General features: G+C 51.2%; 1 protein-coding gene across 5 annotated transcripts in view; it reads right to left on the bottom strand.

The window, feature by feature from the left end:
- Nucleotides 1-14360, bottom strand: part of NOL4L (nucleolar protein 4 like) — a 97562-nt gene that overhangs the window by 29108 nt on the left and 54094 nt on the right. Inside the window, exons 1-2 of one of the 5 annotated variants that reach the window (XM_037915661.2) lie at nt 10672-10825; nt 1113-1254 (exon numbers count right to left, since the gene is read on the bottom strand). In XM_037915661.2, the coding sequence (XP_037771589.1) occupies nt 1113-1221 (109 nt within the window). In that variant the 5' untranslated portion in view covers nt 1222-1254; nt 10672-10825. Of the gene's footprint in view, nt 1-1112; nt 1255-1360; nt 1492-5594; nt 5715-10547; nt 10566-10671; nt 10826-14360 lie in introns of those variants that run through there. The other 4 variants (XM_043526803.1, XM_043526802.1, XM_037915660.2 and 1 more) reach the window with 4 other exon arrangements.

The raw sequence follows: 14360 nt of genomic DNA, 5'->3' as shown, positions 1-14360 counted from the left end.
AGCAGCTTTGCCACGTAAACCAAACTTGCCCCGTTGTATCTGAGTAGACAACGCACCAGGGCACCAACACTCTGCCTCTGGCCATGAGTGGCTAAAACCCACGCCAGGCAGATATGGTGGCCCAAAAGCCCTTTCTTTCTCACAATACAGGGTGGTTTTCCAGTCCCTTCTCTTAAAGCACCGCTAGCTTGATCTCAGTCGCCCCAAGATACATCCACTTCCTATCGGATCTCAGACTGCCTCTGCACAGAGCCCTCTGGAGACAATGAGGGATTCAGCCACTTGAGAATGGGGCAGAGTCAGTAGTTTGACTCTCATTCTAATACCATGGAGATGAACTTTGACCTGAACGCAGACTTCCACCCCTTATTTACTTTTTTAAAGCCAACATGTTTCACGGAGCTAGCACAACACCCCTCCTTACCAGCCTGCCTCCTCCCACACATTCCACGCTGCTCAACTTTGACCCTTCTTAATTACCTGCACTACCCAGGCAGATACCCCCCACTTCTCATCTAGGCATCCCATTCCCACTGCTGAGCATCCAGCTTCTTCTTGGGGATCAAAACCACTCCGAAACGTGTAACTCAGCTGAATGCTTCCGGCTGCGAAGCCCATATGCCAGGGCCTTGCCATGCTCCTTCATCCCTCCCTCTGCACCTCCTGCATCACAGTGCTCAGACCTGATTCTAGCCCTGCCAATGTGTTCAGCTCTAGAACAAGTGTGTCCAGTGCATGTCACGGTGACTCCATTGCCTCGTGTCGCAGGAAGTGTCTCTTATTCACTATCTGGATTCATGAAAAACTTAAAACCACATTGCGATGCCCCAACCCACAGAGCCCTTATCACAACCAGCACCTGCAACAGAGTATCACCAGACAGGTGCCAGCAGCACTGAGAGAGATGGAAAGTACACTAGTTCCATGTGGTACCAACAGGAGGGGTCTGACTCCAATGCAGTCCCTGGGAACGTACTGCTATGAAATCCATCCCTCAGGTGGGACATTGGATTGAAATGGAGCAGTTAAAGTTTAATGAGTGACTAAAAACCGCCTATGCCAAAGATGTGCAGCCCTCCCTTCCCCTGCCCATGGACATCAGGAGCACTCACCATCCTCCTGGCTGTGGAGATTCTGAGGGCTGCGCATGCTCTCGTCCTGACTGGGGCTCAAACTGGAGTTAAGATGCTGGTCAGCTGAGATCCATGTGGAGTCGTTCATATCAAAATCCTCGCTGCTCACCGATGTCTCATCCTGAAAGCGAACGGCAAAAGGGTTAAATCTGCTTTGGTTTTGAAGCTCCTGACCACATCCCTTTGGGGGTGCAGCAGCTCCCGCATCCCCAAAGAAACGTGTTCACCTCCTGGCATTCAGGGACTCTGAAAATAGCCCTTCCCAGCATGCTCTGGGCTAGGTAGCATTTCCCTTGCGGAGAGCACCAGTGCTCTGCTTCCTGTTTGAAGACGTGCCTGAGGAATGGCACAGTCTGTAATTGAGGACAATTAGAAAGAGCTTGCATCCTGTAGGAGCGGATGGCTGAGCCCTGCAGTTTACCCTTTAATCTCCATCGACACTACAGTGTGTCCGTGGCAGATAAATGGCTCTGCAAGTGGCGCAGACAGGGTGTGACTTTCTTCAAATGGTTTCGAAAAGTATTAAACTGAACATTGTGTTTAAAAACAAAAAACGCACACCCAAACACCACCACCACCACCATTTCTCTAACTGAGCAGGAAGGGTCAGGCCGGATCAGCCACTGGTGAAAATCTGCAGACCAGCTCTGATTTCCATGGAGATATGCCCATACACAGCAGCAGGGGATATGCCTGTAGTGTGGACAGGGCCTAAGAACCTGCAGCCTAACGCTTAACCTCTGGTTTTCAGCATGAGACTAGGATCTTCGAAGGCTTCACAGGCCCTTGGATCTGCCTGCAGATTCCTGGGACTTTTCAGCAGGGCCAGGGCCAGAGATGCCAAAGAAGCCACAGTAACACCATGAAAGTGATGCAAATGGGACCTGAGGGGGAATAGCGAGCCCAGGCAAGATCCAGAAACATCTGTAGAACCCCAATTTTCTGGGTTCCTCTGAAGAAAGGGATGTCTAACCGCAGAGAGAAACCCATGGAGTTGGGTAAGCCAAGATGTGACCCGGAGGCTCTTCCACTCTCTGGTACAAGCATGTATGAACCACACGCAACACCATGATAGCGTGAAATGCACCCTTGCAATCTGTAGCAGGAGTGAGGCCTGCATTTTTTTTAATTAATGCTCTACTCACTAGTCCTGCTGCTCTGAAAACTGCCAGCACTGAGGAGGGAACATGCCATTTCAGAAGCCATGGACACCTTCACTCGGCAATCCCACTGACTTTCCTATGGCATAGATTAAATTCCTCTCTCCCACTCCCACAGCTGCAAGGACATTCTTTCTCTTCCTCCTTTCTAACCTTTACTGTGCTTCAAGACACAGCCCTTGGATAGCTTCCAGAGCCAAAAGGTCAGCCACTGGATTTCAAAATCATCATCATCATAAAAGCAGCAGTGAGATTCTGAATGAAGGGAGGAGCTAAGGAACCACAGAGCTGGGCCTTCCAAGCAGAGGCCACAGCAACACACTGTAATGAAGGAAGCACTGATAACATGGGGATATGCAACGCATTTGCTGTAATGGTTCCTCTATCTGCCTTTTCTCGTTCCCTCCCAAAATAAGACCGAGACCCCATCAAAAGCTGTGGGCTGGAGACACTGAACACGCGCCCAGAGCCACTTTCTGCTTTAGCTACTATTGCCTTATATTTAAAACAACCTTTCACAGGCTTGTAGCCTCTCCATTTCCCTCCAGCGTTTGAGCACTGGACAAAATACCAATCCCCACTCCTCTTCCTTGCACCAAGTAAGTGCCCCTCCAACCAGCACCTGCACCTTGTAAAGCTGCTCTGCCTCCGGCAGACTTTTTTTTAAATTGTGAACAAAATTCTGTAAGAACAGGTTTGACCTTTCTTCCTTCCTTGTCCCTGAAGAGCCATCTGCTCACTCAGGGCAGGAATTGCTGGGTTTAGCCTGCTCCCTCCCCCAACCCCCTCCTCACTGAGTTGTGCCTCAGAGGGAGTTTCCTGGAATTTATAGCTTCTGTACAGCCTCAGCTTGAACATGTGTAAAATCATACACTGGGCACAGCTACACGGGGAGGCTTCTACTAACCACACGTGCACTCTTGCACTAGAAGGACACGGGCACACTCATGCTCACATGACAGTGCTAAAGCACGCCGCTTCCAACCAAGCATGGACATAAACGACTAGAACCCAGGCAGAAGCACACACATGCTTCCAAACCCATGGCAGCTTGGCCCAACAGGACACACTCAGGGTAAACAGCACTTTTTCTTGGCATTTTGGCTAAGATCCATACAACTTTTCTCTGTGTCTTCATTTGCAATTCATGGTTATAACGTCATTTTTGACAAACGTGAACTGACATGGCTGGGGACAATAATGCCTATTCAATGTATGTGTCTATGACCTTAAATATTCTCTAAAAGTTTTAATCTGATACCCTTAGTTTCATAATAGGGAATGTATGTTGACACTGCAAAAAACAAAACAAAACACCAACAACCCTGGGGCAGTGAGTGTCAGAGCCTGGGTCTACAGACCTAGATAGGCAGGGCTCTCACTCCAGCATTAAAAATAGCAGTGTAGATGTTCCTGGTTGGGCTCTGAGACCCACTCCCCTCCCTGGGCTTCAGAGCCTGGCTCCAGCCACAGCAGGAATGTCTACTCTGAGAACTGCTGAGGCTCTGAGAACTGCTGCCGTGTTTGTTTGTGTGGTTTTTTGTTTTTGTTTTTCCCCCCCAGTATAGACATACCAAAAATATCCTCCTCTTACACATAGACTGAACTGGAAGGGGATCTTCCACTGCTAACATTATATATAGATATAGAGAGACAGACACCAACCGACCATCACCATGGTATCTGGGCATCCTTACAAAGCTTAACCTGGAACAATGATCTTAATTGGACAGACTAAATGCCAAGGTCTCCTGCTGCTCACAGCTTTCCATCTGACCAGTCCACATCAAGAGAAGGACTGGGCCCAGAGTGCATCTTGCAGGGCTGAATGAAAATGGCCAGGTCCATGCTTAAGAAAATATCTTTAAGGTGCAAATTCTAGAGGAGACTGCCCTGTCTCAGCACCCACATGCTCACCCATGGGATACTGGATTCTAGTACGTATGTACAGATGTATGTTTATGCACACATGTACATACAGCATCTTTCCTATCAGCGTATTGTGAAACGCTGGGTTACATATAAAATCCCCCTCAGTACAATATATTGGCCTGTTATCCAAAGCATTAATTTACCTGAGAGATATCGAGAAAGAAACTGACCCAGCTGTAAATGACTGAAGTCCAATAAGACTCAGGGCATGACTAGCAGTCTCTAATATGACCTATCAGCAAAAAGACCATGCTATTGAGGTGGAACCTTACAGAGGCAGGCGTCCTCCGCACCTTTTTCAGCCTGGACTCCGACTGGGAGAACAAGAGCATTTACATTTAAAGACTCCAGCAGGATTAAGTTCCTGGCAGCAGCGCCCCGTTTCTGCAGCATGCAGATCTAGCAGTGTGACCAGCAGCATGGCAGTACCCCATCAATACCACACATAAAGCCAGCAATGGGAACTGCCTCTTGGGAGTGTCCAATCAATATATCACCCAAAGCTAACTCGTAACAGTGTCCTATCGCAACCACACACAATGGCTCCTGAAGTTCCTTACAGCAGCACCCACGTAATGCTGCCCTGGGAGCTGCTTAGCCCTTGGTGCTCTTCCAGTCTCTCTAAACTGCAACACAGCCCAGAGTCGTGGATGTGAGAGGTGGCATCTTCCTTTGCTGCCTTGCTAACACAAGTTCTGGCTTTAGCCATTTAAGATGCCCGTAGCAGTGTCCTATCACTACTAGCTAGGACTACAACTGCCACCAGTGCAAACTTCCTCATCAGAGTATCCTGTCAAAGCAAATAAGGCCCTGAGCTCTGTGACTTCCTTGCAATGCCCTATCAATGCCAGCAATGACTCCTGGCAGTGCCCTCCTTATGCCAGCGAAGATTCCAGTGATGCGAGACCCATCCAAACAATACCCTACAGCTTTTTTCCCCAGCTAGGACTCCAGTAATAACTTACATTTCAGCTTGTATGAGAGGGATAATTTTTCTGGCTGCAGCACAAAAAGGCTTGTGCACCCAAATACAGCATGGTGTCAAAACTAATGAAACAAGCCAGTTCAAAACATCTGATGGAAAAATCCCCTCTTAATTTTGCTCTGAATACCAATCCTGTGACTGGACAGTGGAGACGCTTATTGAAGCCTCATCAGATTAAGTGAAATTTTTGAACAGTAGCACCAGCTACAATTCAGAGCAATACGGTAAATATAATCTGCCCTTCCCCTCCCTTTCAGCCTGTGAGTCAGGCAGCTCATTCTTTTCCTCTCTGGATTCTCAGGAGAATTCTCTCCGCTAATTTCTTCTTTCCTGTAAACAAACTTCAAATGAAACTTTCATTAAAAAAAGAACACAGTCCATTACCACAGCCTGGCTCCAGATTTGCCTTCTCTTCACCCGTACCATGCCAGTCATGACACAGATGAAAGCGACAGCAGCTGCCCTAATCAGCTAGCACAATCTCTTTTTCTTTCTCTTGCTCCCTCCTTCCTAACCTAACCTTCCTTCCTCCCTCCCACTCCCTTATCCCTCCCCTTTCCAGCTCTCAGGAGAGATCTTCTCACACTGCAGTAAAGTTCTGTTGCTTCATTTCTAGTGTTCATGGGATTGAATGATTAGGGGTCATGAAACACTCGTGCAGCTCCTTTGCCTTTCAGAAAAGCGAGTGCCTGTCGAGTATATTCACAGGGCCACACCCAAATATCTGAACAAGGACTCCAGGTACAGCAAGGGACTTGGAAAAACATCACTACCACTCTCCTTCTCTCCAGTCCAATATTCACATCTGCTCTACAGATGGATTTGATCTAAACAGGTATTCTAGTTAGCAAAAGAAAATGCATGTGCAATATTAATAATACTTTGCACATCTATAGTACCTTCCCTTCAAGAATCTTCAAGCACTTTATAAACATTCGTGAATTTTAAGCCCCATCATTTCTCTTTGAATTAGAGCAATAGTATTCCTATTTCAGAACTGAAGAAACTGAGTCACCAACAGCTGCAGTGATTAGCTGAAAACCTCAGAGTGAGTTGGTGGCAGATCCAGGAACAGAACCTAGATCGCAGAACTCCATCTTGTGCTTTAATCACCAGACAATGATTCCCTTTTTCATGAATAATCTTTTCTCCTCAGAACTTCTTAAAGAACAACCTTTCACACCACAGGCGGAAACTGAGCAGAGTAGGAAAGCTCTTGTTATAACCATACCTTGTAAATATATGCAGGCGATATCAGTAACCGGCTTATTTTACAGGTAGGCTCAGTTTCTCTGGAACTGGTTTGCAAATGCCTCCAAAGTCAGTTACACCTTCTATATCACAACTTATTTTCCAGGATCTGAGAACTGTTGTTGCTGTGTTGCTTATTTTCTTTTTGAGGTTATCTGGTTTTATTTAGAAGTATATCCCTACTTTTTTGCATGACACGCTACCCTGGCCTGTTTTTTCTGTGGACTCCAGAAACCAAAGTCTAGGGTGGTGATTTCAGAGTAGCAGCCGTCTTAGTCTGTATTCGCAAAAAGAAAATTTCAACGGGAAATACCAATTGCTCCACCTCGCTCAGACAGGTGACAAGCACAGTCACCATTTGCCGGTGTTAGTTTTACAGTGGAGTCAGCCACCTTTTTTAGAACCAACTCCATGTGGCATAGTTGCCTGCCCTTGTAGCTGCTTTACCTGTACGCAGCAGCAATTTGGGAGAATGCTACCACAATATTGTCTTGAAGGACGGCACCTCCCGCTGGCCCTCTTGAAGGTAGTATCAGTCTGGGGGAATACCCTACCAAAAGGGTAGCCTCATCTCCATGTCAGCAAGCGTTAAACACAGTCTTCTGAGCATGCCAAGAAGGTACTGAACCACATCTGACCTTAACTTAACCACTTCAGTTCACAGAAAGGCTTAATAATGGAGGATAAAACTCCTCAGGTCAAAGGCACTGGATATTGTAGCAGCCAAATAATGCACCACAGAGCCCAACAAAGCTAAAGCATTGCTGATTCAATTCAGTTTTAGAGTTAGGAATCCATGAGATCTGGTACCTATTTCTATACATTACAAACCAACACTATATTATGAATGCCTTTCCTATCAGCAAAAAGAAAAGGAGGACTTGTGGCACCTTAGAGACTAACCAATTTATCTGAGCATGAGCTTTCGTGAGCTACAGCTCACTTCATCGGATGCATACAGGTTGACTAGAGTTCTTACTTATAGTAAATCCTGTTACACCCTAGAAGAGAATGATCTTGTGTGATAGAGTAAGGGGAAAGAAGCTGTTTAGCCCTTGCTAGGACATGAAAAAATAAGAATTCATTCTTACTAGTTCCCCAAATCAGGTGAGATGAGACCTAGCTGAATATTTTACATGAAAAGGGAATATGCATGAGCTCTGTCTTATGTTTTCCCTCCTTCCTAAGATCTTTCTTTTCTTCTGGGAAAAAGACCCCAAAAGAGACTGTTACTAAACAGCACATGCACATTCCAGATGTCATTACCCAAGGCAAGGAGGAGCAGGCATTCTTCCAACCCATTCTGAATGTCTGCCCTCCGGGCTGGGTGGAATCTTCAGGTGCTCTTGCTGTTCATTTGGGAGGTGCTGAAGAAAGGGTATAGGACAGTGGTTGTCAACCTGAGGTCCGCAGGCCCCTGTGGATCTGCAGACTATGTCTAAGATTTCCAAAGAAGTCTGCATCTCCATTTGAAAATGTTTAGGGATCCGCAAATGAAAACAGGTTGGGAAAAACCGCTACTGTAGGATACTGAGGGGCCAGGTACTATTAACGTTATATATGTCTGAATACTCTGTTTAAGGTGCAAGTCTTCAATCCACCTTCATGCAAACAGATCTTGGTCAAAATCAAACAAGCATTTGATTTTATATGAAAGGACGCGATTAAACCTCCTAGCCCATAAATCACTCAGAATGAAAGGATACTTTAGTCTTCCATGGACACAGTAAAAAATTATCAAAAATGTGATGGTCTGAGTATATAGATATTAAGAGATGTTGCCAGGTCCAATCTAGACCCAAATTGAAAGTTTTGTGAAAACATATTTTTGCACGACATATAATCAATAGGAACATTTTGGTCAATATATTTTCATAGCAGTAGCAAACAGTGCAAGAACAGACTCTAACAATTCTTCCCCTACCCCACCTCCAGTTTCCCACCAAACCCAAGGGACTATTGGGTTAATGCCTGAAAATGTAGAAATGAAACTGGCTAGAAACTATGAACAAATGAAATTGACTAGCCTGTTGCCTTGTATAATATGAGCTAAATACAGAAAAATAACCAAACTGCCTAAAGAGTGAAAAGGCTGTTTATTTGTTTGTAAGATTATTTCCAATGTAGTGTCTACTAACACACAGGTGGGGCTTAGATCTATGCAGTGTGAAATGTGAACTCTGAAAGGAAGGAAGTTTCATTCTTTCCATTTATACTCATCCAAATATATGTAAATAAATAGATCAGTAAGGCAAATCCGTCTGATCATGTGTGTAAATAGCTCCAGCCCTGGTAGGCAGGGGTTTCAGCATGAAGCAGGGATTGACCCATAAGTAGGGCTTTACCTCTAGGAAGAAAGCTATTTCCAGCACAATCCCTCACCAGAAATGGGAGGAAAATAAGGCGCAGAGACAGCGAAATGTTAAAGCCCTGAGCCCCTTCTAGGTGCAGCGTGATATTATTCTCGTGCCCTGTGCACCAGGGAAAGGGAAAATCGATGTTTCAGGGAGGGAGAAAGGTTCCCTGTGAATTAATGGGTCTGTAGCTTCCCCCATTGATCTGCCTCCTCCCACTTTCTTTCTGCGCTTTTGTGCTCTTCCGGGGAAGGGGGAGGCCGCTCTCCCGATCAGGGAAGGACGCTCTAACCTTAACCTTTCTCCAGGAATAATGCTAATTAGAGACGCTAATGAGAACTTCCCGGGAAAGCGGAGCAGGGAGGGAGGAGCAGCCACCGCCAGCCGGGTTCGGTTTGAAACCGGGGGAGATGGAATCAGAACGCAGAGGGGGAGTTTAAAAAACGGCGAAATCTCTTCCCCCTCCCCCCGGCACAAACGGGACCACGCTCTCTGCACGCCCCGATGCCGAGCGGTGCGCACGGAACCCCGCGGAACCCCGCACAGGACACTCGCCCCGCAACCACAACCGTCCTCCGCAATTCCCCCTTGCACCCCGCTAGGCAACCCCTCCCCCCAGCAATGCATTACGGTGCAGGGTGCACCCCCACAAAACACCCCTTCCCATGCAACCCCCTCAACACATGGCACCCGCCATGAAATCCTTGATCCCCAACATCCAACCCTTCCTGCTAAGCCCTGGCCACCACCTAACCAGGGCTCACCCCCTCACCATCAGCCCGGTCCAGCCCTAGCCCCGTCCAACCCCCAACGACCTGGGCACATGCACCCAAACAACCCCAGTGACCTGAGCTTAGGCCCCCAAGGTACCCCAACAAACTTCCTCCATCATCCAACCCCAGTGACCTGTGCCAACAACCCCCCAGCACCATGCGCGCACCCCAACAAACTCGTTGCAACTCACGCCAATGAGCTGCGTCCCCCTCCACTCAAACACCATCCACCCCACTGACCTGCCTGCACCTCCAACCCCACAGAGAAGTGGGCAACCTTCAACTAGCACCATCCAACCCCCCCCCCATGAGCTGTGTGCGCCTCCCAACAAATCTCTCCAACTCCCAGTGACCTGTGTGCCCCCCAAACTCCCAGTGATCCCTGCCCCCCAACAAACTCCAGCTCCCAGTGCCCCTATGCACCCCAAACTAACCCCTCCAACGCCTAGTGACCCCTGTGCACCCCAAACTAACCCCTCCAATTTCCAGTGACCCCTGCAACCCCAACAAACTCCTCAACTCCGTGACCCCTGTGCACCCCGAACTAACCCCTCCAGCTCCCAGTGACCCCTGTGCACTCCCCCAAACCCCTCCAGCTCCCCGTGCTCTGTGTGCACCCCAAACTCCCAGTGACCCCTGTGCACTCCCCCAAACCCCTCCAGCTCCCGGTGATCTGTGTGACCTCCCAACAAACCCCTCCAGCTCCCCGTGCCCTGTGTGCACCCCAAACTCCCAGTGACCCCCCCTGCACCCCCAACAAACTCGCTCCAACCCACCCCTAGCGCCCCCTACCCCCCCAACACCCACCCGCGCCCGCTGTGCCCCCCAAGCCCGCTTTGCCCCGCGGGCCAGGTGGCCCGGAACACCGCCTGCCCCCCAGCCGGCGGGGCGCCCCCTCGCGGGCCCGGGCAGGGGGCAGCTGTGTCCCCCGCCCAGCCCGAGGGTACCGAGATAAACACCCCGGCCCCGCACGGGGACGCGGCGGCCGCCGGAGCCCCGCACAGCCCGGCCCCCTCTCCCCGGCCCCGCGGCTCAACGGCCCCCGCCGCCCGCCCGCCGCGGCGAGCCGGGCCCGGTGCCTACCTGCTGCGGGGCCGGGGCCGCGCCTGGGGCCTGCCGGCCTGCGCCAGCCCGGCGGCTCGGTGCGGGGACGGGAGGGGACGCTGGCCCGGCCGCGCTCCGGAGCGGCTGACAACCAGCTGCTGCCCGCCGAGAGGGGCTGGCGCTGCGGAGCGCGTCACTCCCGGCCCGGGGGGAGCGGGGGGCGCGGGGGGAGTGACACGCGGCGGGGGGGCACCGGGGTGAAGAGAGGGAAGCGCTGCAGGGACAGACGGACGGACACGGGGGGGGGTGACCCAGGGTGTGGGGGGGCTCTGGGGTGAAGAGAGGGAAGCGCTGCAGGGACAGACGGACACGGGGGGGGGGGCTCTGGGGTGAAGAGAGGGAAGCGCTGCAGGGACAGTCGGACACGGGGGGGGGGTGACCCAGGGCGGGGGGGGGCTCTGGGGTGAAGAGAGGGAAGCGCTGCAGGGACAGTCGGACACCGGGGGGGGGGGTGACCCGGGGTGGGGGGGGGCACCGGGGTGAAGAGAGGGAAGCGCTGCAGGGACAGACGGACACGGGGGGGGGGGGGGTGACCCACGGCTGGGGGGGGGCTCTGGGGTGAAGAGAGGGAAGCGCTGTAGGGACAGACGGACGGACACGGGGGGTGACACGCAGCGGGGGGGCTCTGGGGTGAAGAAAGGGAAGCGCTGTAGGGACAGACGGACGGACACGGGGGGTGACACGCAGCGGGGGGGCTCTGGGGTGAAGAGAGGGAAGCGCTGCAGGGACAGACGGACACGGGGGGGGTGACCCACGGTGGGGGGGGGGCACCGGGGTGAAGAGAGGGAAGCGCTGCAGGGACAGACGGACACGGGGGGGGGTGACCCACGGCTGGGGGGGGGGGGCTCTGGGGTGAAGAGAGGGAAGCGCTGTAGGGACAGACGGACGGACACGGGGGGTGACACGCAGCGGGGGGGCTCTGGGGTGAAGAAAGGGAAGCGCTGCAGGGACAGACGGACGGACACGGGGGGTGACACGCAGCGGGGGGGCTCTGGAGTGAAGAAAGGGAAGCGCTGCAAGGACAGACGGACGGACACGGGGGGGGGGGTTACACACACTGCTGAGAAGGAAGCACAGGCGGGCTGGACGGGGTGAGCCCCACTGTGCATGTGGGGCCGTGGGGGGGGGCAGGGAGTGACCCGGGGGGTGGGACAGACACACATCGCCGGGGCGGGACAGCGGCGCGCTCACACTGTGGGGGGACGCAGAGAGACAGGCGCGGGGTGGAGAGTGGGTGTGGGGAGGAGCAGACTGAGCCCATCCATTTTCTAACGGAGAGACAGTCAGCCTGGGCACGGTCGGCTGTGAGAGCCTAGGACCGTCATCCTAGAGGACAGGCAGTGTCAGAGAGAAATGCTGTAGTTTGGGGGGAACACAGCTCCTGAACAGGCAGCCTGAGACACACACAGCGTGAGACTGTGCCGGGAGAGATACAATCACCGGGGAGAGGCTCTGTGCCCAGAGAGATACAGCAATAGTGGGGGGAGGGCACAGCTGCCCAGACTTGGACAATAACACTGGGAAAGGGCCAGCGGGAGGGGGTGGCCAGTGAGAAACAGTAACACTGAAGTACCTGCTACCTGTTAAGTATTGTTATTCAGGAGGAAATACAGTAGTACAGTCGGGAAGAGTGTGCTACACAGAGACACTGTAACCATGGAAAAATACAAAGCAGCAATGAGAGACATTCCAACAGCCATCCTACACAGAGGGGGGTGTGCTCAGGGCAACGTCATTCTATAGAAAATTACGTGGTATAATCTTGTGAACCAACCATGCTCCGCTCTCCCAGTCTCTTTGGTACCCAGCCTTCCCCACTGCAATCTCCACCTCTTCTGGTTGTCCTGCAAACCACCAGAAAGGGCTCCCCGAGTTACTGGGGTCCATGGATCCAGTCGGATAAACTCTGACCAAACTAACATATCACATCAGGGGAGTTTGAAAACTTGTAGGTGAAGTGAGAAATCTAGGGTTCGATAAAGAACTTAACAATGGCCATACTGGGTCAGACCAAAGGTCCATCTAGCCCAGTATCCTGTCTTCCGACAGTGGCCAGTGCCAGGTGCCCCAGAGGGAATGAACGGAACAGGGAATCGTCAAGTGATCCATCCCCTGTCGCCCATTCCCAGCTTCTGGCAAACAGAGGCTAGGGACACCATTCACTGCCTATGTTCGTCAAGCTAAGTGATCCTGGGGACAAAATCAGCCATAAGCAATGGTACACCAGGGCAAGCTATCATTGCAATGGAGGAACCTGGAGCAGGCAGTCACAGCCCTGTGAGTGGGCAGGACCAGGGAATCCATCCAGGGGATGCAATGGTCCAGTGTATCTCCCATGCTGCCTCTACCTATTAGGTCCCTGCTGGAATTTAAAGCTGCCCTCCCTTTGTGGAGGGCAATGGGGATACTACCACTTGTATGTCCCCTACTGAGTCCCCTCTGGGATACTGCTGCCCCCACACGCGCAGCAATGTTGGGCGGAGGGGGGGAGGGGAGGATGTGGATGTAGCAACCCCTTAGTTTGCAAGGAACAGAATGATTCACATCACTTTTTAAATGTACAATCTCAATTGTAGCAGTTCCTCAGGGAAGAGACCTTGATGCAGAAACAGCCTGTCACTTGCAGGTCTCAGTTGTACTTCACGGGCTTTGCACTGGGTGTATGTAGCCACAGTGCCCCACCACAGCTCTGGGAGAGGTTGTGTCTCAGGGAGAGCACAACTGCCCCACCATGCCTTAGGATGCTGAAGTGTGTCCTTCTCCCCACCTACAGTCTCCCTTTACCCCTTCACATAACACGAGAACCAGGCGTCACCCAATGAAATGAACGGGCAGCAGATTTAAAACAAAAGGAAGCACTTCTTCACACAGTGCACAGTCAATCTCTGGAACTCGTTGCCAGGGGATGTTGTGAAACCCAAAAATATAACTGGGTTCAAAAATTAATTAGGTAAGTTCCATGGCTATTAGGCAAGATGTTCAGGGATGCAACCCCATGTTCTGGGAGACCCTAACCCTCCAACTGCCAGATGCTGGGACTGGACGATGGGATGGATCACTCGATAATTGCTTGTTCTGTTCATTCCCTCTGAAGCACCTAACTTTGGCCACTATCAGAAGACAGGATACTGGACTAGATGGACCATAGGTTGAACCCAGTATGGCCGTTCTTATGTTTGTTGCCCCTCAGGCAGGATTCTAACTGGCCCAGGCCAGGGATCCATTAGTTATTTTGAGACTGGAGCCTTGTGCTCCAGAATCTCAGCTTTCCTTTTTTATTTTTTGAAGTCTTCAGCTGTTACGGTTGAGAAGAAATCCTTAAAAACTTGACCCAAGTGTGGTGATGTCTGGCTGAGTCTGCAGACAGCCCATAGCATACTGAGAGGTGTGAATGGCTACATTATTCTCAGTGGAGTGTTAACACGGATGCCCAGGTATGATGATTTATATTTCAACATTAACCATTTCACTGCTGAGCAAAGCATGTCAGAAAGGAGAGAGACGAGCTTATTATGAAGATCTCCACAATCTACTGACGACTCTTTTTGGCCCCCATTTCCAAGGGCGGGTAAAATGGGTGAATTTGGTAAAATGAATACCCACCCTTTGCATGTGCAAAACCCTGCATTTGTGCATACCAATGGCGTGTCCACGCACACAAAGGGTAG

Source organism: Chelonia mydas, chromosome 13 (assembly GCF_015237465.2).
Source record: "Chelonia mydas isolate rCheMyd1 chromosome 13, rCheMyd1.pri.v2, whole genome shotgun sequence".
Taxonomy (NCBI): Eukaryota; Metazoa; Chordata; order Testudines; family Cheloniidae; genus Chelonia; species Chelonia mydas.
Note: the sequence above shows the minus strand (reverse complement) of the source record. Positions and strands in the feature narration are given on the sequence as shown.